General features: G+C 36.9%; 2 protein-coding genes across 3 annotated transcripts in view; one reads left to right on the top strand and one right to left on the bottom strand.

Annotated features, from left to right (window-relative positions):
* Nucleotides 1-11,169, top strand: part of LOC129757015 (limbic system-associated membrane protein-like) — a 287,486-nt gene extending 276,317 nt beyond the window's left edge. For both annotated transcript variants that reach the window (XM_055754102.1, XM_055754101.1), the window contains one exon: nt 496-11,169. The gene's annotated coding sequence lies outside the window, so the exon portion shown is untranslated. The remainder of the gene's footprint in view (nt 1-495) is intronic.
* Nucleotides 11,170-15,455: 4,286 nt separating this feature from the next.
* LOC129753271 (uncharacterized) lies at nt 15,456-20,720 on the bottom strand. Its single transcript, XM_055749069.1, has 2 exons — nt 17,877-20,720; nt 15,456-17,219 (listed from the first exon to the last, which is right to left on the bottom strand). Exons 1-2 carry the CDS (start codon nt 20,718-20,720, stop codon nt 15,456-15,458), a joined length of 4,608 nt encoding a protein of 1,535 aa, XP_055605044.1.
* Nucleotides 20,721-27,258: the final 6,538 nt, after the last annotated feature.

Raw genomic sequence — 27,258 nt, forward strand, 5'->3', positions numbered from 1 at the left:
TTTAACCCAAAATTGAGATGAACGAATACTCAAACACAAAGTCTCGACTAATTTTGCAGGCAATGGAACCACTGTTTGCAAAAAACACAGTCTAAAAGAAACCTATTCTTAAAATTCATATGACGTACCAGCTGACCTATAATATCGACGAAGATAAAGTTCAACCTGTTCTTATTCCATACCGACCATTCAAAATTGATACCTACCGAGTTTAGTTCTGTTCACAAAAAAGTCCGCTAACAAGGGTTCAAGCGTAAAAATAACAATTTATGTTCACCACAAAGATGTATAAATTACCTACTGAACAAATCCCTAGGAATCATGCGCCTAAAAGTTGCTTAAAACGGTTTGATGTTGGACCTTTTCCCTTTTTAGACCACCACAGCAATGATAATATTTCAAAGAAACCAGCCAACCCGAAGCGCGTGGCGGCAACGAAAGTCTTCAATCTATTTACCATACCGTTCATCATTTCTCTCTCTACTCTCTTTACAGATCCAAACATCATCCTTAGGACCAGTAGGACAGGACACTAGCTGACGTTCATCGAAGATCCACACCATTCAGTCCAGGCCAGGTACAGGAAGTGCCTCGGTAGGTACACCACAAGCCATCTATCAATGTCGCCTACCCTGAAAGGAAAGGAAAAAAATGGCCGAGGCAGCAAAAGGACAGCAAGCTTTCCGTCAAAATGTAAACATGCTCCCCTGTTTCTTGTCTGCTGCTGTGATGGGTCGTCGTCCCCATCTTTCGGATACACCTTCTTCGCAGTCAGTTTCTTATCATCGGGGGTCCAACCAAACACCTGAACAGCCTCCCTGCTTCCATTCTCCCATTGAACCCCCAATGTTTCATTCATCTAGAGATCCCGACCTACCGTGCGTGGTAAGAAGCAACCGAGGAGATCGACAAAATCACCGGATTGGGTATCCCAGTCCAGCCCAGGACAAGAAGCGAGCGATACCTACGCTGCTTAGAAAATCCGATACAACTATACCCATAATAGAAATGGTGGTGCCGAAAAGACATGACAAAGCTGAAACTCGTGGCCCGGCTTAGCTGCGGCGAGAGATAATTGAGGACATGTATTTTATAATGATGGATGGCAATCTTCTCCATCCTCTAGCTAAACAGGATATACTGAGATGGATATTTGCAAGGGGGATGCTGTGCTGTTTTTGTGTTGTGTTGCGTTGCTTTGCACGCGTGTGTGTGGGTGGATGATCTTGGTGGGAGGTATGGGACGTAAAAACCGCAGCCCGCAGTGAACCGGTATAGATTGTTGTTTAAAAGTTTAATCTGCCCTTGAACTCCTCCCTACCCTTTAGCTAAACAAACTGCTAAATCCGAAAAGATTAGTGTGCTGTTTTTTACCCCGAAAACCATGAGTGGGAATTGCGTTATTGATGGCTCATTAGAGACGGGTTTTGAAATTGAACTTTTTGTCAAAGATTTCGAAAGGTAATTTTATTGGGTAAAATTCTATGAAAGAAATTACCTAGAATCGAAAAAAGTGATGTGAAATGAAACCTACAGATAACAAACCATACAAAACATAATGAATTAACATCACAGTTATTTTGGAAATACCTAAACTTATTATGACCTGAACATTAGACAAGTTTTGAAAAAAAAATCGAACTCACATACTAGGGTGGCAACGGATGTATATGAAAAAATTTATGATCGCATTTTGAAAACCGACCTTATACATCTTGTAGATTGGTCCTTAAAAAGTGACCTTTGCAAACTTCACCGACATTGCATCCACTTTAAAGTCATTCGGCATCAACATTTAAATTCCTATTTTCCGAATGTACTTTATTTACTAGTCAGAAATTTTTCATTGACAAGTCTCGCCTGGTTGTTCCGGCATAATGCCATGAGAAAAACATTGTTACCTTGTCATTAATTCGATCAAACAGAAAATTTTCAATAATTTTGAAGAACAAGCTTAAAGAAACAGTTATCTTAAATAGCCATGGTTCAGAAATTGGTTGAGTATGCAATTAAGATGTCCAACGTGACACCCAAAACTTTTGGTTGATGTCCTGTTTATTGGAAGATATCACGGAAATCACGATACAGATTGTCAGACAATTTGTTTAAAATAATAATGTTAATGTTATATATACATTACTTGGTGATTTGACTGAAAATTAGTAGAAGTAAAGTTTTTTTCGAGTACAATCCTTTCTAGGAATTCCAGGAGAATGACAAATTTCATTAAGCAACCAAACAATATTATCCAAATATCTTTTTGCAATAACCTATTCGCCAATGCAGAATTTCATCGCCATTTCCCACAGATGATGGCATAATGTGTTAGTAGGATGGGTTGAATTGCATTTTTTTTTTCGAATTTCAAAATGCTTGTAATATAAAAATACTCCTTTTTGGTCAAACGAACTACGTAATTTTTGCAGATTTTTAGAATGAAATTAAATAACCCGTGTTTAGATTTAAAATTTAAATGTAAAAAAAAGCGCGAAAATTTGTTCGGAGATTGCAAATTTTTTTAAGTTTTTTTTTTTTGAAAATTTAGTTCCCACGCGCTGCAGGGCTTAGTCAAAATTGTTTTGATTACAACTTTTCCGAAGACTACAAAGCAGTAAGAGCTGAGTTGGCAACTCAGTTGCTTCCTTAGCCGATGTTCCTGAGTTCGAGCCCAAGAGTAAACGTCGAACGCAGTTGTACCGGATAAGTTTTTCATAGACGATCCACCAACAGCAGTGTTGATATAAGTCGTAAATGACATAAAGATGTCAAAACGACTATAATCGAATTATAAAAAAAGAATAGTTATAGCGTCCCAAACAGAGCACTCTTTTTTCATGTATACAGGGTCCGGTAATTGAAGTGCTACATACTAACTACTAATTTGATCAAGACAAAAACTTTTTCTTTAAAATTTAATACGGTTTACATCAAAACAGATCATATTTTCAAAATCCATTGGCGCCTTTCGATTTTTTTTTGTCCTTGAGCTTAACCTCTATTCTATTAAATTGAATATATTTTATTTATAGAGGATTTTAACCAACTTGGTCATTCGTCCTCTTAGCTTAAACACTCGCTGCAGAAGCTCAAGGCACATATTCTAAAAAGCTCGCAGGTGGTTTTTGTGGTATTTTATCCCAGGATTCAACTAGTTTAGCGCTTCAGAACTTCCAACCCGTCATGTTTTGTAGAGTAGACTCCGGGCTTCTGTATACCTCAGACAGCCAAGTCCATAGGGTTCAGGTCCGGCGAACTCCTCGGCCACTCCGTACTCGAAATTAACCCTCGAAAAAAAATTCGCACACAAAAATTGGGACCTCTTTCCTTCGAAAGCCTATGCGAAGTTGTGTTGAAAAACCACCAACCAAAACCAAAATTAGGACGTATCCACAGTTCGAGGACATGCCGTAGAACTATTTTCGATACGTAAATTGATTGATCTACACCTCTTCAGGGTGTTCGGTTGATCTTCACCAAGAAAGTACGGGCGAATCCGACCCAGACCTTTAATAAGACAGATTTCTGTAGTCTTGTGGCCTTTAATATGTTTGCATAGGTTCGTGATCTTTCTGGCAATCAAAATCTGTAGTTCTGTTTCTTCACGAACCGCTGTACGGCGACGAATTCATCGGCAGAAAACACTATATTCTCCAAACTTTTCATGCGCGGCCCGCGTAAGCTGCGCCTTCGCCCTTTCTACCCGCTCTTGCTTCTGTTCAAACGAGAGATCTTGAAATCTTAGGATCTTGTAAGGCTAAGATTTCAAGACATAAAGAACATCTTCCAAGATCCGACGGCGATTTTGATCCGGTGTATTAGAATCTATCGCCAATTTAGTGTTACTACGCCAAAAATTCTCTCAGGGTGCATCTTGATGATCTTCACCATGGTAGGTGTCGCCACTGTAGCTTGATGATCCCCACCATACTATACTTGGGTACTTCTGATCTCCAAATATCTCTCAAGTGCAAGCAAACATTTAAAAAAATACATACACTCATTGGACAACTCACGAAATATGTCTTCCTACCGTTTCACAGCCTGGAACTAGACAATCAGAGCACAACGTTAAGGTTCGAGGACTATTTTTACAAAAAAAAAAAAAACACTTGATAACAAAATTAACAAAAATATCCTCTGACATCTTAGACATAATGTTAACAAGGTGACAAGGTGTCATCTAACTCGGTTTTGTATACTTCGAAATAATCACTCCTAAAGTTTTGTAGCAGTTCAATTGCCAGACCCTGTAGAACCTAGCAAAACGCCAAATTTTCCGTCCAATTTTAAGTAATATCATTTTAATTAGAAACTTATTGGTATGGTTTTGGAATTGAAATGTTTTGATGGAATGATCTACATGAAATGCTCTTGCATAAGCAAAAAATTATAAAAGTAACCAGAAATTCAGAGTACAAATATGAACTCACAATAAATTGTACAAATCAAATTTTGAATCAAGTTAAGGCATTCCTATTCGCGTAGCTTCTTTGGTTCGAACAAATACATGTCTTTTTTTCAAGAGGATTATACCTTGTCTAAGGCCTTCGGCACCATTTTGACCAATCGCTCGATTCCTTGGCTATGACATGGCTAGTTCTACACAACCATTATGCTAACTTTGACCCAGCAAACATTTTTGTAGCTATAATTTTCAACAACTTTGTTATACGTTTCGTATTCATTATAGAATGATTGAATAAAATCGAATTGTTAACTCAATAACATCACAATTACAATAAAAATTCATAAAAACAGCACTTAGCTACCAAAGTGGAGGACGTATACAAAAATATTTGAAACTTTTGGCTTAAACGAAAAGAACAATTCAAAATGAAAAATATTCAACACCTTATTTGTACATACTGATAGAACGCAAGAGAGCACAAGTTTTTGCTCTCAACGTATGAAAATCGTTGCAAGCGACAATATGTCTGTTCAGTGAAGTCTGGTTGAAAATAGTAGAAATGGATTGACAGTTGATCAACTGTCTCTTTCCAATTGACTTCGACCGATTTCGAACAAAACATTATAGGATCATTGAACAACAGCTAGTTGCCAGAAACCAGTTAAACCAATTTTTACAAATTATGATTGAACGAAGCTAATATATGCTGCCTCTCTCATTGATTTGTTTGTTTTTAGACTCTAGACAAGTCTAGAGTTTGTTTTGATTTAAAAAAAACATACACCGTCGTGTAAGAAATCTGACTTGTTTTGAAAGTATCACAGTTGAAGTTTTGTAATTTTTTTTCAAGTATTTGGAATACCGCTCAGATATGGCTGGAAATTTGGTATGCGATGTAAAAATAGATTAGAAAGAGACTGGTGTAATTTGATTTAGGCTTAAATGTGGTTTTTCGAAAAATCATGCACTTACAACCTTTGGCATTACATATTTGGCGCAAACGTCGTTTACCTCACTTGTTTCAAGAACTATAGAATTTCACTTTAATATGGTCATGAAGCAAATACTGTTATGTGAATTGGAAGAAAACTTCATGAGGCAAATTTACAGGCACCTCAAAATAAAGCATAGAAAAAATGACTTACATACATTTAAATTTTGGACCATTTTTTGGGTCCACGAGGGTGATATGCGCTCTCCAGAATCTTCTTTTTCTGCGAAACGCACGGTTGGTGAAGATTTGAACAGGGCGTTCAAATCTTCACCAAACTTTAATAACAAATTCCGTCGAAATTGTTCAAATTTTCTACAATAGCCAAAGCCATTTCTGAAAACATGCATAAACCATACACCACTTGAAAATAGTCATTATGCGCCCTAAATTCAAACCAGTTTTAAAAAGTTATTTATCAACCAAAAAAATCAAGATTTTACGTACCGTAAGGTGGGGTAATATTGATCACTTTTTTCACTATATTTCGATTATTTTTTCTGATAAGGGGAATGTGGCATGTTTTATATTTTTAAATGTTTTATATTTTAACTCGGTTTCAACGAGTTTTCTTGATCATAAAGGATACAAAACACCTTCATAATATTTTCAAATGCAAATTTATCAATTTAACCTTGATTTTTAACGTTTTATTTTAAAAATATTTGTAATCAAAAAAAGAACTATGATGCTGCCTACATTGAGGGGCAAAAATAATTATAATTGCTAAATAGTTTGAGATTCGAAATACAAATGAAATTTTACCATCATGCATTCCCCTAGGCCCTCCCACTATTTAAATTTTCATTTTTTCTTCAATTTTATCAATTATCCATTTTTCCAATGCGGACTTACTCTTGGAATATGTCCTTATTTTTTAAATATAAAAAAAATTATTATTAAATGTTTATTATTAAATGACTCAAAAATAGCACTATAACTGTTCAAATACAAAGAAAAAAGATGTCCTTTCACATCAAGCAACCCGTTTGCTTTTAAATGCTTTTTGGTATCATCATGAGAGCTGTTTGTTGCAAGCCTTGAAAAAATAGATATTTTAAGATGTTGAAATTAGATTTTTTACTAAAAGAAAAAAAATTCAAATACAAACCAAATTTTGCCTGTCTGACACCCAATTAATAGGCTTTCAAACGTAGAAAACAGTTTTCAAAAATTCAAACTATAGACTGAGTTATTGCTAATAATGTGGAAAAGATTATTGTTCGTCAAATTTACCTCGGTGATCAAAGTTACCCCGTTTTACGGTAATTCAAACCTCATGTTTATCAATCATTGCCACCAATAACTCAATTATGTTTATATTGGTTCATACGACCTCATCAAAACTAAATCCAGAATTCTTTCTAATACACCATCGGTTTGTTTGGCAATCTGGAAGCACTTCTGGACGCAGAGAGAACAACAAGACAGTTTTCTCATTTGAATCACTGCTTGAATCTTCAGAATCTGAAAACTAGGCGAACTTTTTATCATATTCGAGTTAAACTGGCTTCAAGTAACCATTTTTACGATCTTTAGCTCATTTGGTAGAAATTGCGATTTCCAGTAACGTTGTTCACGATTTCAAGGTTTGCTTGGGAACTGCTTTGATTTTTCAATCCATGTTATGCTCTCCCGAATTGAAGGAACGTGATTTTGCTGTAGGGTGAAGTGTTCCTATATGCGCATAATTGGTAATGCGCGCATTCAGCTAATTGACAAATTGACTGATGAATCATCATATCTAATCAGTCCAGTTTAAGCAAAACACGCTTTGAACAAATGACATGAACAAAATAAAATAAAAATAATAAAAATAAAAATAATATAAAAAATTTAAAAAAAGGTTTTGCCAGCTTTTGATTATACTCAAATTCCGGAAATTGGCTATTTGACTACTTTTATTAAAAATAATTTTCTCAAAAACAGTAAGAGCTTTCAATTTTAAAATTGCACTAATTAATGTTTAGAAATATGTTGTTGAATTTTATCGACGTTTTTCGGCGAGTTTTACAAATTAAAAACTGTTTTTTACCAGTTGTCCAGACGTTTCGAGCTACTTTGTCATTCGCTCCTCTTCAGTGGACACTAAAATATATTTAAAATAACAATTCAATGCTACAATTACAATTTTTGATTTCAAACTTACAAATTACTGGCTTTCGTCCATACTAATTTGTTCTGACTCAGTTTGTTTTGTTTTTCGTTTACATTTGTGTGTCAGTGTCTGTGTTAATTTGGAAATGACGGGGTCGTATGCTGTTTTAAAATTACATGAATCTCGTTGTCTGTTTACAACATTGTTGTCTCCTCATACTTTTATGTAAAAAGTTTTTGTAGTTATTCTTGCGTTGTATCCTGCTCTTCTTTCTAAAATTTTGGTGTTTTGAAAATCAAAAATATGACCAGTTGCTAAGCTGTGTTGTGCTAAACCAGTTCTCATTTGTTTCGTTGATACATTTGTTTCATGTTGTTTGATTCGTTTTTCAAAAAACTGGCTAGTTTCACCAACGTATGATTTCTTACACTTTCCACATTTTATTTTGAAGACCACATTAATGATTTTATTTTTTGGAATTTTATCTTTTGTTTTTGTTAAAATTAAGTTTTTTATTTTGTCTAATTGCTGGAAAGCAACATTTATATCAAATTGTCTTAAAAAAAATTGTAATTGTAGTAATCAATTGTAATTTGAAATATATTTTAGTGTCCACTGAAGAGGAGCGAACGCAAAGTAGCTTGAAACGTCTGGACAACTGGTAAAAAACAGTTTTTAATTTGTAAAACTCGCCGAAAAACGTCGATAAAATTCAACAACAATACATCGCGGCGATTAACCAACATTCTTCATGTTTAGAAATAAGATGTCCGCTCTTCTACTTATAGTTTTTATTTATTTAAAGATTGGAAAAAAATAAGTATTATCCAAAGTATGCGCATTTAGCCCGCCTCTCCCCTATCTCAAATTATTAGAATAGATCCAAACGCTAAATGTGCCTGGGCGATTTTTCTCTCAGACCAAGGGGAACACCAATGATCAATGCGGCTGCTAAAACTTGAAAAGAACTGATCGATCGGTGAGGTCAGTTTTATGAGCCACCATTTACCCTTTCATTATTATTTTATGCAATCAAGCAATTCAAAGTCAGCTAAATGGAGACACAAGCATAAAAACCTGGTAACGGACATCCAAAACGTATCCGATTTAAACTGACTTCAGACGACATTTTATACGATCTTTTCACTAATCAATTGGAATTGCGATTCGCAACACCATTATAAACGACTAAAGTTATCATTTCTGCTACGATTTCATGTTTGCTAAGTACTAGCTAAGCAACCAACATTCCAATACAGTAACAAAACATATCTATTCAGCTTCCAGTGTACTTCTAATTCAGCTTCAAAAAAATCGTAAAATGGGCAAATAAACTTCTCTCTCTATTTCAATTTACCATGATGCCACGCACCGAATTCAGAACTTGACAAATTACGGTTTGCCGAGATTTGTTCAATGCTACTCGATTGCCTCTTTCTTTCATTTCCTGTTTATATCGCATCAGAATGGTCACTCAAGTTATCAAATAACTTATTGGAAAAAAATAACCGGCTTGGGAATCGAACCCCAACCTTCATGGTGACAATCGAATACGCTTCAGCAAGGCTACGCTTAGATGAACTGAAGTTAAAACTCGAAGTGGCGATAAGTTTTTGTAACATACCTGCAGGCATTGCAGTAAGTTGTAAGATTTTTCAAATTGTTAGTAAAGTTGAAATTTATCGTTTAAAATATAATTTTAGCGTCCAATGAAGAGGAGAGAATGCCATAGTAGCTCGAAACGTATGGACAACTGGTAAAAAAGTTTAAATCATTCGAAAACTCGCCGAAAAAAAATGATTAATTAATTCACAATATATCGCGGCGATAAAAAAAAATCCATATAAATCATTTGTGTTACTTTCATGTTCAGCAGTGAGAACATATAATTCACTCAAGGTAATTGGGCTGATGATTCTTTTTGGCTTACTCTACAAGTCACTTGAATTGGTTTTCCAAATTTCACCTGACTTCGATAACCCATTCAGACAATAAATGTCATTTTGGATGATCTGCGATCTATCTTCTGATTTCATCTAAACTAGCATATCTTTCCTGAAAATTTCAATGAAGTCAGAACAACGAAGTTACAGAAAGCTTTTCACGTCACGTGACGTGATTGTTAAACATAGCACGAAAATACTGGAGTATTTTCTGAATTTGTTTCAACTTCGATAAGTTAGCTGTTAGACGGAATCGTTGTTTCATGATTGATAAGAAAATGTTTATTGATAAGCTTATAAAAAAACCAAATTTATATGAATCGTTTTTGTTCATCTATACAACATCGAATCGGCGATTATTTCAATGCACCAAAACCCATTCCCCAAAAATTAGTTCACCGAATTAAAGGAGCGCGTGAGAAATTTCTTAACCAAACAGATTTGGATTGAAGTTTATCGGATCTTTTCCATAAGCCATGCAACGCAGTTGGCCAAAAACTGCAGAAGAAAAAAGCCAAGAATCAAATCATCCTGTCCTTTTCCCTTCAAAAGTGAGAAAATCGGTACCTTTTTCCTTGAACGAAATACCTCAAGAAGTCGAAGTCGACAGCTTAAGCCCGGTTTTGGCTTGGAAATGGATTCTAATTCAATCTACCCACCACTAGAGGCAAGGCAGAAGCCAGAAAGGCAAATATGTGTGTTGCAAAAGTTTTTCTTTTCGAGCAAAAACTGCGGGCTGCGGGAAATCTGAGTTTGTGGGGGGGAGGGGAGTTGAATTCGATGCTTATAGCGTGCGTATGTGTTTACTTTTGACACGTTTTCGTGTTCATAAAAGTTTACACAAACTTTGTTAAAAAGCTGACTGTTTAATGTTTATCCACCCACTTTTTCCGTCTACACGATAAGCTTTGCACACACAAAAGCGTTCACAGACACAGAGGCAAACTTCGGCGGACATTCAAACACACATCCAAATGATAAGGATTCTGCAGTCCATCACCGTACGAAAGTTTATAAAGTGTGACTTGGAGAAGATTAAAAGCACTGGGACTATACTGAGCTGAGGGAAGAACGTATGAGAGAGAAAAAAAAACGAGCGAGGGAAAGCTGTGCATATAGTTGAAATGCTATTTACATGTTGAAATTTTATATCTCAATGACCGATCATGATTACCTTTGCGAAGGCAAAAATGCTGATTTACGATGAGAAGAATCTTATATAGGAAAGCAAATAAAACAAGCAGCTCAATAATCTTCTCCAACCTAACAAAAAAAAAGACGAGAACGATAAAAGTGCTGATAAAATGTAAATAAAACTGTACCATAGCAGAAACCAGAAACAGAAAACCAGATCAGCATTAAATATAAATCCGAAGGAAACATTTTAAGCATCACTCTAGAATAATTGATAGTTTATTGCAAACAGTGAAAACAAATTTTAACTCCATTTCTGTTACGCGATTTAAGAGGAATTGTTGAGGAAGTGATTCGGAAGTTTAAGATAAAAAAAGAAACTCGAAACGAGAAAGGATTTAAAAAATAAAAATCTATATTAGCTAAACAATGATTAAAAAGAATCTAGAAAAGACAGTGTACAACTAGGTATGAAAAAGATGTATAAATATCAGATGAACGAAAGCAAAAGTCAGACGAGTGAAATGAAATAAAAACCAAAAAGCAAAAAAAAGAGAAATAAAGCCATTCGAAGTGAAACATGTATATTTATGAAGCGTGTTGTTAAGTTTTATTTCTACTTCTGTTTTTCTGGATTTTTTTTCAGATGTTTGTTTCAGATGTAGATCCGAAAGCCCTTGCGTCGAATGAGTTTTTCTCGGTCGGCAAAGAGAGGAAATAAATTAATGCCGACAAACAGCAAACATTCGCACTTGGGAAGCAAACCGAACCTCACCAGCACTCGACCTGAAGGAGTTATCATCATAATTACTGATGTTGTTACACGTTTTCGTTTGGTTTGTGGTTTTTATTGGATTCCCTGGGCTAGCATCGGTCGATGGGAATTCTTGAAACTAATGGAAGTGACTTGCAACATTATAATGAGGGAAAAATATTTGATTTCTCAAGGAATCTTCCTGAAAGTCGTGGGCAACTAGGACTTTGTAGAGTGTACATACAGCCTTGAATGCAGCAGCATGTAACCCTGTTAATCACGACGAACGAAGAAAAAGTAAGTTAGCAAAAATCTGGTTAAGTAAAAGGTGAGTAGCATACCCAAAACAACGTTTTAAAAAAATTTCAAACTCAACTCAATTTTCAATAGATGACAAGAAACATTCACGCCTAATTTGATTATTTTGGTCACTTATTTCAGTCATTAGAGAAACTTTCGATAGAATCTGCAGGCTTCGATTTCTCAAATACGATTTGGCAAGGGCTAAAATGTTTCAGTAAATCTCGCTGGAGGTAAATTTGGCTAATTTTTTTAATTATGTATGCGTATGATCAGGACTTTGTTGGATTTGAACCAAGCCGTCGCACAGTGGTTCAAATCTCCAAAAAGTTGGAAAAAGTAGAATTTTCAAGTAATTTCCTATATTAAAGAAACATTTTGTTGTTTTGTCAGACTTTTAATACTTCCTTAAACTAAAAAAAAAGGAACATGATTTTTATTGTCTACTTCAAACAATGTAAAAATGCATCTTTATCTTTAAACTAGCTGACCCGGTAAACTTCGATTTACCCGTTACTTAATAAATCGTTTGAAAATGTTTTCATTCCAGTAACTTCTTCGTGCTCGTGAATCAGTTTTTATGAAAATCGGTATCAAGTTGTTCAAGTTATGTCCCATTTCTAGTTGATTTTGTATGGGAGACCCCCTTCCATTCTCGAAACTATTATACCAACCATCTCTGGCACGACAAACCTTCGAATATCAAATTTCACTTCATTCCGACCGACCATTCATACGTGATGTTGTCACAAAAAAAACGCCTCCATTTTTATATATAAGATGTAAAGAAGAGATAAATTTGTATGGGAACCTCCCTTTAATAAAAAGTGAGAGTCTTGAAACTATTATACAAACCATCTCTGACCAAAAAAAACCCTCGGACACCAAATTTCACTTCATTTCGATCGACCATTTATACGTGATGGTGTTACAAAGAAAACGTCTCCATTTTTATATCTTTAAATAATTTAAAAACATCTATACTGGATTAACAGATAATAATCTATTTCTTTGTGTTGAGGTGAAAAACATCCCTGATATCAAAAGTTAATAAAGATGTACTTGGTTAAGAACCTTGAATTTGATGATAAAATTTGCAATTTAATCTGCTTATTTTTTGGAAGTAAAAATAAAGCTTACGCTACCGATTTCCGTGGTAAATTTTAAACCGTTGGATAGGTGAAAGCCTCAACAAAAACATATCTCAAAATCAGCAGCTAGTTTAGCTATATTTTAGACGAGATAGTAATAATAGATAAAAATAGCAAATATTGAAAAAAATGTCAGTTTTTTCCTTTTATCAACTTTCCACAAATAATTTAAAATAAAAAAGCTTTTTTTATAATTTTTTTCCACTTTTTTTCTCTTAAACCACTGTGCGTCATGTCCTTCGCAAAGTGAATTGATAACAAATCTGTCCATTGCCATTTTACGGAATTTTAAAAATTGATGTATCAGTCTCGTAAATAATTTGGTTACCCTGAACAGTGTAATACTGATCACCAGAAAGCGTTTGGTAATAAAACTTGCAAACTTGTTACGTCATCGATTATATTTCACACCAATTCTCCACACAGCAGTTTATCATATCATTTAGGGGAAAGGTTTCCTAAATGGGCGTATCGGGTTAAATGACTGACTAGACAGCTTATCTGACCAATGCATTTTGAGGGTGATACGCTTAGAACATAAGGCAAGAAAGAATTTTATGAATTTATAAAGTCAAAAAAAATTAAAAAATTATACAAGGTTTTGATACATTTTGATGTAATATTTCGACATTTTGAAATTATATGTAAAGAAGTTTAAAACAAAAACTAGGATGGTTTTTGTTTCTTCCTCAAATGAACTTAAGAAATTAAACATATTTCAGCTTTTGTGGACGTTTAATAATGATTATATACTTAGTGGAATAAAAGAGTGTTTTTGTACGCCCCCATCATGTTTGTAAAATGCCTCCATCCTAAAATAACAGGTTAAATAGAATAAATAAATGATTTTCATCACTGAACCTTCAAATCTAAGCTCTGAATAACATCTTAAGAGAAAATTGAAGATCTAAAGACAGAATTGATAAAGTTTTTCAATAAAATCGTTTTCTTGGAAACAGAAGAAAATGTTAACATAAAAATTACTCCATTGTATAGTAAACAGATGCCTGCACACGTGTTTATAGTTTTTGTACACATAATCGATGTGATATTTGATTAAATCAGTGTTCTGCTTAATAGGCGCATATAGCCCGCTCCTCCCCTACGAACTTTTGGTTTGACAGGAGCAGCTTTTTTACTCGGCTTCGATTTCTTCTGCATTTCATATGTCTTTAGACCAAATCCCAATCTCTCCTTGACCTGATGCGTCCGTAAAGAAGATCCCTTAATTTTGGCCTTATCCCGAACTGAGGTAGTCTTCCTACTGGCGTGAGCACTCATGGCCTTCCGGTCCAAAGTTTTGTCCTCCAGACCCAGTTTGCGCCAAGATTTTTTTTGTCCACGAAGCTGCTTTTCTCTTCAATCTTCCAAATCGAATTGCAGATCACTTCAATGCTTACTTCTTCCATTTTAGCCAACTGACTCAGCGATATTATGGGGATATTTAGTAAACCATTTGTGCACGATATATTTGCGCATTTTCGGAGAAATGCTTCTCATTTTCACTAAAATTTTGAAAAGTGGAGCTCACGACACACAGAGTTTTGAGTTAAACTGTAAACAAAAACACCCAGTAAATCTAAGCTGTTTAAACGTCACCCGGAATATGCGGGGTAGTATTAATCCTTTAATGTAGTTTGATAACAACACTGATCAAAATCCTAAAATCTCGGGAAAAAGTGGACATTTTTGAGTAATTTATTCACAATATACATTCTAGAGATAAGAAGATTCTAGCCCATGGTATTTTTAAATACGATGTTTTATTGTATGTGTAAGATATCGAACTAAGTTTGCAAAAATCAATTTTTAAAAAGTAGTTTTTGGAAAACCACTGTTATTTCTGCTGATTTCCAGTTCTAACATTTTTTTTTATCTCAATCAATCAAAAACACCTTCCTGCACTCAATTAACAAGGTTTGGAGGAAATTTGCATAATTGTTTTGAAATGAATTAAGAATTTCAAAAATTATTTTCAATTTTGATGGGCCATAAATTTAATTGTTCTCAAAATAACAACTTGCAACCTATTCAGTTTTGTTGTTCGAATTAAAATGTTATTATTTCAATACATCAATAACTGCTATTCTCATTTGAAAAAAATCATGCATTCAAGGGTTACAATCATGCTTAGACAGTGATGGAGAACCGACCAGGTTCTTTTTGCTGAAGGTACCTTGGGATGTGTTTGTTGGCGAATAGATCCTACCATAGGATCTTTGGTTGGTAACGTTAAATCCTACCGTCCAAAATGGTTTGAAAATTCCGGAATTTCGGGGTAAATTTGGCCTTTTCCGAATCCTGAGACCACACGGAATCACACTCGCGTATTTAAGTTAGGAAAAAACAATTTTATTAAATTCAATAATAACACCACTTAATTTATTGTACTCTATATTCTTCTAACTTAAATTCTACGCAAGAAAAATGGTCGATGCCGAACGATGGTTGGACGATCGCGGCCGAGGATCAACTGCTTCGGGTGATCGCGCCAAAATCGTCGGGTGCTCTCGGCTACTACTCCTGCTGCTAGTCGACGATCATTGTGTTCGCTCTTCGGGTCCGTTGAGTAGTAGCTCACCTTAGTGAGCTGGTGTAGTGCGGTGTAGTAGCTGACAGCTTCGATGAACGGGTCGAGGGGCTTTTGTATAAACATTCCCGACCCCCCTGAAATGACTACATTTCAGAAACCTTCTGCTCGTCTGCAGGATCCGTGGTGATGGGAAGAAGGCAAATCTTGTTGATGGCTCGCTTGGTGTAGCCTTTAGCCGTCTTTAATGTAACGACTCTCGTCACACCGTCGTCGCCAGGGTGTAGTTGATGGATACGGGCCATTTTCCAGTTCATCGAGGGTTGGTTTTCGTCGATCATGATGACGAGTCTGCCGGGCTGGATATCAATAGGAGGCTGCCAATTTTTGACACGAGCTTGAAGCTGTGTCAGGTATTCGGTGCTCCACCGTCGCCAGAAACGGTCGAGTTGCTGCTGCTTGAGCTGAAGTTGGTTTAGCCGATTCTCAGGAACGCTGCTCAATTCTTCGTCGGGGAGTGCTTGCATCGAGGATCCGATAAGGAAGTGGCCAGGGGTGAGCGGTTCTAGGTCAGTGGGATCATCGGTGAGCTGGGTCAGTGGGCGCGAATTAAGGCAGGCTTCAACTTGGGCGAGGAGAGTGATGTAGTCTTCTTGGGAAGCGGAGGAGGTACCTAACACACGGAGGAGGTGTTTCTTAGCAGATCGGACAGCGGCTTCCCAAAGTCCACCAAAGTGGGGAGAACCAGGGGGGATGAAGTGCCAGTTGATACCGTTTTGGCTGCATTCATTTTGAATTTCATCGTGGTGGATTCGGGATTTCAGCTTCTTTATAAGATCCCTCATCACATTTCGTGCACCGACGAAATTCGCCCCATTGTCGGAGTAGATGTTGCAACACTTACCCCTCCTCGCAATGAAACGACGAAGTGCTTGTATGAATCTCGGGGAGGATAGGTCGGAAACTAGTTCCAAATGGACTGCCTTTGTGGCGAAACAAACAAAGACGGCCACGTACGCCTTTATGGGACCTTTGCGAAAGCCTTGCCGAATATAAACTGGCCCAAAATAATCGACGCAGGTGTTTGTGAATGGTTTTGAAATGGTAATTCTTGTTTTCGGTAATTGGGACATAAATTGCTGTTGTAAGTTGGGTTTTGCTCGGAAACAAATCAAACATTTGTGGATAACCTTTCGACACAAATTCCTTCCTCCTAGCGGCCAAAATTTCAGTCGAATCGTGCTCAACAGCAGTTGACAACCAGCATGTAGTAGACGGCGATGATAACAATCAGCTAGTAGCTCTGCAAACGGGTGTTTTCCTGGGATGACCATCGGGTGTTTCGCATCTTCGGGCTGTTCGGAATTTTGCAGTCGGCCACCAATGCGAATAATTCCATCCTCGTCGAGTCTCGGAACGTACCAACGAAGTTTGGATGATCGATGCACAGGATTACCTTTTTGTAAAGCGGCATATTCTTTGGGGAAATAATCTTTTTGTACCATACAAACCAGTCGGTATTCTGCATCGTGGAGTTCTTGGACGCAAAGAGGTATCGAATTTATTTTCTTCTTTTCTATGGCTCGTAGGTACTTCAAAAAACGTCGAAAGTATGCTGTGGCTCGAATCAATTTCGTATAATCGGTGAACTGAGAAAAATACCAATCACTAAATTCGTTTTTTGAATTAGGGGAAATAACATTGGGATTTGAAATGCGCTTGCGTTCTAAATCAGTATTTTCAGCTTCGGGGTGTGAATCGGATTGTCTTGGCCAAAATTCCTTCTCCTGGGCTAGCCACGGTGGTCCATTCCACCATGCTTCGTCGTGTATCACCAATTCCGGATCCAAACCTCTCGAAAGCTGATCTGCCGGGTTGAGTAATCCAGGTACGTGGTTCCAATGAGAGTTCTGGGTAGCATTTTGGATGAAAGAAACTCGGTTTGCTACAAATGTTGATCAGGTGCTTGGTGGCTGGGCTAACCACTGCAAAACCGTCTTAGAATCCGTCCAAAAATAGGATGTGTATGGGATATTCATGGCTTCCGTTATCCTTTGAAGTAGTTCTGCCGAAATAAAGGCGCCACACAATTCCAATCTGGGGATGGTAACCTTTTTCAATGGGGAAACGCGAGATCTCGATGTGATCAGCGACACGGTCACCTGTCCGTTATCATCTTGAGAGCGCAGGTACACGCATGCACCGTATGCTGCTTCGGAAGCGTCGGAAAAGAAGTGAAGCTCCGAAGAAACAGGATGATAAATTCCAACAAAACGGGGTATGCGCAAGACTTGATGTTTGGGTAATAATGAATAAAATTGGGTCCATCTTCTAACAAGTTCTTCGGGTAAATTTTCGTCCCAACCAAGAGCTTCGTTGTTTGTATTTTTCAACAGCCAAATTTCCTGCATGAATAGTTTAGCTCTTGTGACAACGGGTCCAAGCATTCCAAGAGGATCGAAAATTTTTGCAATCCGAGATAGAATAACTCTTTTGGTAAGAATTTCCGGAGAGTCTGGGGAAAATTCCAAATTGAACCGAAAAGTATCCGTTTTTGGCTCCCAAACCAATCCTAGGGTTTTGACTGTTTTCTCAGCTTCAAAATCAATCCCGTCACCAAACGGAATGGCCAAATTGTCCTCGCTAATACCTTCCAGGGCCGCTGGAATATTGGACACCCATTTCCGCAGACGGAATCCGCCACTTTGAGTGAGATCGTCGAGCTGTTTCCGAAGCACCTTTGCTTCATCTACATCCATAGCTCCCGTGATTACGTCGTCCATGTAGACGTCTTTTTCTAGTCTTTTTGCTGCCAAAGGATATTTTGATGCCTCATCTAAACTCAGCTGTTTCAGACAACGTGTCGCAAGAAAAGGAGCTGGCTTTGTGCCGTAAGTAACGGTCAAAAGTTCAAATGTGTCGATGGGGTCAGTTGGGGAAAAACGCCACAAAATTCGCTGTAGTGGCAAGTCGGCAGCATCAATCCAAACCTGCCGAAACATCTTTTCGACATCAGCGATCAGAATTATGGGAAAAAACCTGCTCCGAATAATCAACGTCCGCAAATCATCTTGGATAACTGGCCCATTTAAAAGTGCATCGTTGAGGGAAATTCCGTTTGTTGATTTTGCCGAGGCATCGAACACAACCCGAACACGTGTTGTGGTGCTAGAAGCTTTGATTACCGGATGGTGGGGAAGATAGAAGTGGAGAATGTTATCGTTGGGTTCCATAACCTTTCTCATATGACCATGACTTAGATACTCAGACATGAAGTCATTGTATTCGCTCCTCAGCGATTCATTCTGATCTAGACGACGTTCCAACTGTAGCCACCTTCGTAAAGCTGCAGATTTCGATTCTCCGAGACGTGCCACAGCTTCGGGGGATTTCGGCAAACCAACTATGTACCGACCATCGTCTGCTCTTTTTACCGTCTGAATAAAATTTTCCTCACATCGTGTTTCCTCCACGGAGTATTTGGACGAAGACCGACCTTCTTCGATTTCCCAAAATTTGCTCATCAATTTTTCCAAGGATTGTGAGATTGATGAATGTTGGCATAGAATAGGAGCCTCTCCACTGCTTACACCACATCGACCAGTAACCAGCCATCCGAAAACTGAGTGAACCAACATTGGAAGTCCTTCACCCAGTTGAATCCGTTGCTTTGTTGGGAAAAAGCAGAAAAAGTACTCGCCACCAAGAAGAAGATCGATAGGATTGGATTTGAAAAAGTCCGGATCAGCCAATTTGATTTCTTCTGGTAAGCGCCAAGTAGAAATAGAAATGTTCGACGTGGGAAGATCCTCCGTTACCTTGGGCAGAACGTAAAACTCCATCGTTTGCGAGTAATCAGATTGAAGTGATTGGATTGAAGCTCGCATCCTCTCCTTTGTATTTGTAGGAACCTGTCCTACTCCGCTGATTTGCACCTGCACCCTTCCACGTTGGATTCGTAACCTCTGGGATAGTGACGTGGAAATGATGTTGCATTCTGATCCAGAGTCCAACAGCGCTCTCGCAGGAACCCTGCGACCAGAATCGTCCTGCACCCAAACAATCGCTGTGGCCAAGAGAATTTTTTGAGCTGTTCTGACCACATTGGAAGCAACCTTCTGCGCTTCATTTCCTCCGCTAGTAGATGCACCATCGTTAACTGCTTGACCAATCCTAGGACCACCAGATTTTACCCGTTGTGAATTTCGGCCCTCTTCCGTTTTAAAGCATACTAATGTGTGGTGGCGCCCCTTGCACCGCCGACAGGAAAATTTAGATGTACACTCTTGAGCCCTGTGTCCCCTACGAAAACAGTTCCGGCAAAGCGATTGAAGACGCAAACGCTTTTCCCTTTCCTCCACTGGCAACCTTCCAAAAACGGGACACGTGTGTAAAGGATGAGACTCTGAACAGCAGATACATTTCCAGGATTCCGATGGTAATTGAACCGCACCGTGACTAGCGACCTTGATATGATTGGATTTCCGATTAAGTGATTGGGTTGGCTCAATAGTTTTTGTGGGTAGAGAATCTAGAATATGGATTCGACGACGCAAGAACTCAACAAAATCTTTCAAAGTTTCCTCTTCCATTGTGGACGAATGCTCCTCCCAACTCCGACGTGTTTTATCATCCAACCGAGAACTCAAAACGTGAATCAAGAGAAGATCCTTGTAGTCCGATGCTTGAATGACTTGATCCAAAACCTTCGTCGCCTTATCGAAACCCTCAACCAGCTTGTAGAGATCCGTGGCCGATTCCTTCCTCAAGACAGGAAGGTCAAAGATGTTCTGAACCTGCCGTTTTTTCAAAACCTTGTTGTTGGAATACCGTGCTACAAGCAAGTCCCATGCGATCATATAATTCGATTGTGTCAAAGCTAACGACGAAATTACTGATAATGCTTCTCCTTCTAATTGGCTTCGCAAGTAATGAAATTTTTCAATCATTGGCAAGTCAGGCGAATGATGAATTAGCGACAAGAATAAGTCCCGAAAGGCCAACCAATCTTCCACATTTCCCGAGAATTTAGGCAGACTTATTAGTGGCAACTTAACATGTGGATGCGAGGAGGTAATAATGGTGGACTCATGGGTCGGTAGGGCAGCACTTATTTCAGAGCACATCCGAATTCTCGAAGTTAGGAATGCCTTCAACTCGAAGAATTTATTTTGAAAATCAAGGCGATCTTTTACATACCGATTTTCCTCTCCTCCAGCCTCACCATCCGCATCCTCCACTTCTGTAAACGCTTCTTCGACCTTTTCCCACAGTGGGTCGAGTTTTTCCAGTCGCACCGCCAGCTCACCGGAATCCCTATCCTCGTTGTACCTTTCCATGAAGCTGTAGATGCCCGAAAATGTTGCCAGCAGGCCTCGTAGTACCGACGTCTTGGATCGAGTTTTCGACATCTCGATGCGGCTTCCGTTGATGACTCACCCTGACGAAGAAGAACGAAAAAACAAAAGAAGCACCCTTGGGGGGATAGAAATTGATTGGAGAGGTACGCACCTGCTCCCAATCGAAATTGGGCCTTGTATTTTTTACGAATGCTTCTTTGCACGCAGCTTCAAACGTTGTAGCGATGACCAGAGCCGTAGTCGAAAACCAACCTCGCTTTGATCGGTCCACGAAGGGTCCAAGTTTCGGATTTCCGAAAACCGTTTTAGATAAAGATGGACTCCTTGCCCAAATCCAGATTCGATACGATGATGTAAATTTACTAGAAGTTACCGTCCGTAACTTTCACCAACAATGTCACGCACCAGCTTGAATTAGGAAAATGGTCCAAGCGTAACACCGTACACAATTGATGAAGGAAGTTTGGAGTGGTACTCACCTGCTCCCGATTAATTCGGGCCTTTGGTTTTTATTAAATATCGGGAAGCAGGCTACCGTTCCTCCAACCGTTGAGCTGATCCAAGCCAACCGCTAGAATGGAATTCCTCCGGGTGATGAAAATAACGTCTCAACCAGACCAAGTTATTTTCCGCTGTGCTCCGATACGGGGAAGATAATCAGGTCTCGATGTCCTTGGAATCGATCGGCACCAGGAACCAGGATATAGAATCGAAAAAACAAAAAGTGAAACACCGGACCAACACGTGTGGTATTTTGGAGTGCTACTCACGTATTTTCTTAATATTCAATGCCTTGTATATTAAGAAATCCAGAATTTGGTAATAGGATAGCTTAGCTCCCAGAGCTCAGCTTCAGCGTTGTTCAGGAATGTTCCGAAAGGATGATAGATACTTGGAAATGGTTCCACGTGGGTTGCACAAATCCTTTTGTTCAATGGCGTCCGATGGTTGCCCCTTTGTTACCGATTTCCCTATTGTGCGACCACGCGGCAATGGCGGAAAGAAAATCCTTTTTTGATCGAAAAAAGTCCGGTTTCCGGTTCCGATACCTCCAACATCCGGTTCGAAGGACCAATAATGATGGAGAACCGACCAGGTTCTTTTTGCTGAAGGTACCTTGGGATGTGTTTGTTGGCGAATAGATCCTACCATAGGATCTTTGGTTGGTAACGTTAAATCCTACCGTCCAAAATGGTTTGAAAATTCCGGAATTTCGGGGTAAATTTGGCCTTTTCCGAATCCTGAGACCACACGGAATCACACTCGCGTATTTAAGTTAGGAAAAAACAATTTTATTAAATTCAATAATAACACCACTTAATTTATTGTACTCTATATTCTTCTAACTTAAATTCTACGCAAGAAAAATGGTCGATGCCGAACGATGGTTGGACGATCGCGGCCGAGGATCAACTGCTTCGGGTGATCGCGCCAAAATCGTCGGGTGCTCTCGGCTACTACTCCTGCTGCTAGTCGACGATCATTGTGTTCGCTCTTCGGGTCCGTTGAGTAGTAGCTCACCTTAGTGAGCTGGTGTAGTGCGGTGTAGTAGCTGACAGCTTCGACGAACGGGTCGAGGGGCTTTTGTATAAACAGACAGAATGGGACACCTTTTTGGTGTCAGGATTCTAAATACGCATTTAGATTTTTTTTCTATCAGTTTTTATACTTAAAACTTAAAAAAAAAAGTTGACATGAATTTGAGAAATTCTTGCACTTTTTTTTTTAAACTGTAAAACATTGCACAAAATCTTTTTATTACTTTAATGATGCCTTTTGGGTCACAAAGCATCAGTGTAAAATTAGGGATGATTTGGTTGATTCCTGAGTTAGCGCAACGCGTTTCATTTTTGTATGGAAATTTGTATGGAAGAAAAAAGTTTTGCACATTAAATCATCCAGAAAATTCAAATGAGCTTGAAATGAAGTCAATCTTTGATTTTTGGTTTTGACTATTCTTAAGCTTCATTTTTTGCTAACATGACAAGCAGCAAAGAATTTCATGAAAAAAGTTATAATCATTAGAAAATAAAAAAAAAATCTGAATCCATTGAAAAGTATTTAAAAATGGCAGACTTTTTGCATTTAAATAATAACATGAAATGTTTCCGCAAAGGTTATATAAATCAATAAATTCCCTGGAAATGTAAAGCTGTTTTTTGAGATTTTTTATTTCCATCCTACGCTTACACAGCTTTCAAATAAGCAGACAAAAACGCAAAAATTTGTAAAAATAATTTTGTAAACAAATTTTGTATAACATCGAATAACTTTTCCGGTGTACAAGTTAGGTTTGTGCTTCGATCACATGGATTGTACTGCAAGAATCAAGGAATATTTTTCTTTGAAAGTTGAATTTTTTTGGAACTTTCAGTATATCTCTGGCGATTTTTGAATGAAAAATTTTGTTTTCCCATATAAATTTCCATACAAAATTAAAACTCGTTGCGCTAAATCAGGACTGAATGGATCGCTTCCAAAATTTTTATGGCTTTTTCTGGCAGCTAAAACAATCAAAAAAAGTTATGGAAGGTGTAAAAATTTGAAATCTCCATACAAAGTTTGCAGCGGTCTAGTATGTATGTATGTTGGTTATCCACCATGCGAGCACGGATTCACCGCAGTTTCTGTCAAAGTATGTGCTCACATGCATTCTTTAGATTATTAAGTTCGACAAATCTCCAATGCAACGCGTACACCATACCCGAACCCCATGGCTTCGTATGAACTGTTATGGAGTGAATCAGGGCCGTAGGAAGAACCGACTCATGGGGTGGAGGGAAGGGGGGGGGGGTTTGGTGACTGATTTTAAACTATGATTTTTTGCCCAAAAAATCATGAATACAAAAAAAAATTTTAAACGATTTTTTTTAGTGACTATATGATTATTCTTTTTTAAGTACTTCTACTTAAAAAGTTTTCGCATTAAATACTTTAGAAAATTGGTCCTTAACTTTAAACGTGAGCTAAATTCACTTCTATCGATGGTGAAAATCTTTGAATTTGTTCAAGATACTGTTTCATAAAACTAAGTTGATTTGGGCATAAGATAAGCTTTTTTTAGGAGAATCTTCATTTTCTTAAGAAAACTTATTCTTAATTCAAATCATGCCCAATCTTCCAAGTTATTTTGCAAACTCAAAGATTTGAAACATTGATGAAAATAATAATATTTTCAAAAAATAATATTTTCAAAAATAGTAAGAGATAAAAATCATCAGATTTTCGGATCAAATTTTCTTGATGCAAACTTGAACCAAATTTATGATTTAAGTATGAAATTTGGTTTTAAAAACTCGTTTCTGAAACATAAAATGTAAAAATTTGATGCCCTTAATGTGTTAATAATATTATACAATACACTGGGAAAATATAAAATTTTGTGCAGATTCTTTAGGTGGATGGAAGATGTTTCTTTAACAGCAAATTTTTCATAAAGAATCAATTCCATAATGAAAATCCTGTGGATGATTTTCGAATCCTTGGATCCTGTAGATGATAAATTTGGGGTTTTCGGATAAAACAAATAACTCAATTTCTACCGATTATTTGTGATTTTCACTTGAATAGTGTTTGACGAGAAACATCGCAATTCAGCATTCTATATCTCAGAAACCCCTGGAGTGAATTTTAAATTAGTATTTTTAAGTTACGGCAAATGTTGTTTTCGATTTTGTTTACTAAAGTTTAACAATCAAATTCAGTCATACTTCAAAGTGTTGCACACTGTAAGCAATCAAAAAAACGAGAAATCTAGTAGTTGGACCGCAATGTGTTGAGTTCAAGATCTCTAGAATTCCTCGATAGTTCATGTTGATCGTAAAATTTATTTACTATTTAAATCTTATTCTAAATTTTAAATCTGTATTCTGTATCTGAATTCTGAACATAAATTCAAAAGTTGCGCTTTGAATCTGTATACGAATCTCCATACGATCTCTGAAATGCATGAAAAGTACGATTTTCGAATCTTATTTCAGATCAGAATTTTATGAGCCAAGTTTTAGAGCCCTTATGCATGAATCTTTTTTTTAATTCTTTAGTTTAGGTTAAATCTAAATTCACTTTTTAAATTATTTATTTTAAATCTGTGTTTTGAATCAGAATTAAAATATAAATTTACAAAAATCTGAGTCTGACCTCAAATTTTTATCGCCGCCCGTTTCGTAGCTTTAAATTTTTGAACTTCGTGTAAGAATTAGGTTTAAGAACTTCGAATTCATATATAAATCAAAATTTCTCTTTATTCAGATTTGAAAAGTATTGTCAAAATATTGAAAGTGCATATGATGTCGAAAAACATGTTTAAAATTTTATTTTAAATGCAGAAACGAATTTCAACCAGGATTTCAAAGCTTCTTTTAATTTCAAATTTCTTATGATTATTTGAACAGAAAATCAAGAACCCTGAACGGAATACTTAGTCCAAAATACAAAAATAGAAGAAACAATTTAGGTTATGGGAATCAGGGATCACAACCTTCGAAATGGGTTTGATTTAATTTAAAATTTAATATTCAGACCTGAATTTCGATGAACAAGTGATAAAATTTTGAAAAAGTGTGGCAGAATTTTGAACTTTTGGTGGATTTTTGAGGTTTTGGCATTAGTTTTTAGTCTAGATTGTTACTCTTGATTATCTTTACTCTATTATCATAATTTGTTTCTGAATTTAAAATTTTGAGTGTAGAGTAGAAAAGTTCTTTTGCTGTTTTGGATCGTCATGGGGGGGGTGTAACCCCAAACCCCCCTCCGCTCCCCGTTCCTACGGCCATGGAGTGAATTTATTGTGTTGATGAAGGTTGATTATGGAAGAATAAGTCAATCAGGTGGGCTACTTACTTTACTTACAGGAATTTCGGCATCCGTGTACCTGGCCAGCTGGCAACTTAATGCTCATTTTTATTTTATAGTCAATTAAAGGGGGAAACACATCTAACCTGTTTGCCACTTATGGGATTCGATTATTGGTATTGTTATTATTTTAGCAAAATTTTAAATTTCGAAACGCTCAGACCCCTAAGCCCCATAGACAAGTTCTTCTCACAGGCCTGTTACAATTCGTTTATTTGAAACGGCTCATACAAATTGCCACAGGCCTGTTGGATTCCCTCATTTTTTTTATTATGACTCGTGTTACGTGCTACAACTAACAGATTTCAGAAAAGACTTTTCAAGCGTTCGTTAACCGATTTATTTCCTCATTTTCTTGATATCCAAAAATATGTTAAAAAATTGCGAACTCAAGGTCAGTTTTTTCTACCAATAAATGTACTGTTACTGTTACTGTACATATGTACTGTTCCTATGTTCAACGAACTGCGCATTTTAAACATGGAGGAATAAAGTTTTCAATATGTTATTTTGTTGAAAAGTTTTAATTCAATATAATTTTTTCAAGCTTTAAGGTTTTTAAATAGACCATTTATGGTGCCAAAAAAACGAAATTATTTAATTTATCAACAGTTTTTGTTGTTTGAATAGTGTGAGAAAAAAAACCATATGAAATTTTTATTCAAATATTTCTTTTGGGTCTTATAACTGGGAATAGAATTTTCGATGAAATAAGGTTGTATGTATTATTTCACAGTGCTGAATTATGCTTAAAAATGTGAAAAAAAAACATCTAGGACATACATAAATTGGCTCGTATGCGATAGAGGGTTAAAATTAAGGGATTTAGTTATTATAATTAAACTTTCGCAAAGAAAGACGCTAAAATGTAAATCATTTTATCAGAACATCTTCAGATTCTAAAAGTGATAATTTTATCGTTCTTATAAATATTTATAAACACTGTTCGATTTTCTTCGGCAGTTTTGGTAGATATCTTTCATAAAAAAAAACAATAGTTTCATTTTGTATATAATATGAAGAGCTTTCAATAGATTTTTTTTATCACTAGTAAGCCACCATCCCCTAAACTCAGGTTAACAGAATTTTTTCGGCACATATCCAAGCCTAATTAGAGCAATTTTGTTTAAAAACCTGGAAAATTCCTGGCTTTTGATTTCCGAATTCACGACCAAACATTCTAGTAAATTTTGTCTAAACCCAGAAATAACTCTACAAAAATCAAGAAAAAAAATTGATAAAAAAATTTTCGTCAAAGCTCATTGACAGGTGTTAAGAAGTATTTAAGGCTTCCAAAAAACCTTTGTAACCTTTGTATTTTTGTAAAACTTGCTCAAAATATTTCGGTTAGAGCCATAAATATAAATTTTCTACAACACAAGTTGTTTTTTTTTGTTTGATTTCTCAAAAATAAAAATGAATAAATCTGGGCAAAATCCGGAAATTTTTCAATGAAATCTGGTCAACCGGGCCGGGCCAGACTATTCCCAAATATTGTGTTAATCCGGGTAAACCCGGATAAAACCGGGCAATCTGGCAACCTAACCCAAAATCATCTTGTTTAATCTGTGTTTTTTATTCATTTTAATGAAAATTCGTTCTCGGAAACATATTCATCTATGACTAGAAAGAGATGAGGCATTAAAACATTTTCACGCCAAACAATGTTTAATTAACAAGAAAGCTAAGACCATTCAAAGCCGCCGGAAATCATTGGTTACCGCAGCTCGGCAAT

Source organism: Uranotaenia lowii, chromosome 3 (assembly GCF_029784155.1).
Source record: "Uranotaenia lowii strain MFRU-FL chromosome 3, ASM2978415v1, whole genome shotgun sequence".
NCBI classification, from domain to species: Eukaryota; Metazoa; Arthropoda; class Insecta; order Diptera; family Culicidae; genus Uranotaenia; species Uranotaenia lowii.

Coding starts and splice junctions, on each gene's coding strand:
- LOC129753271 (XM_055749069.1), bottom strand. CDS start 20,720: ATGTCGAAAACTCGATCCAAGACGTCGGTACTACGAGGCCTGCTGGCA. Junction 17,220..17,876: donor CAGTCAAAACCCTAGGATTG/GTTTGGGAGCCA, acceptor AATGCTACCCAG/AACTCTCATTGGAACCACGT.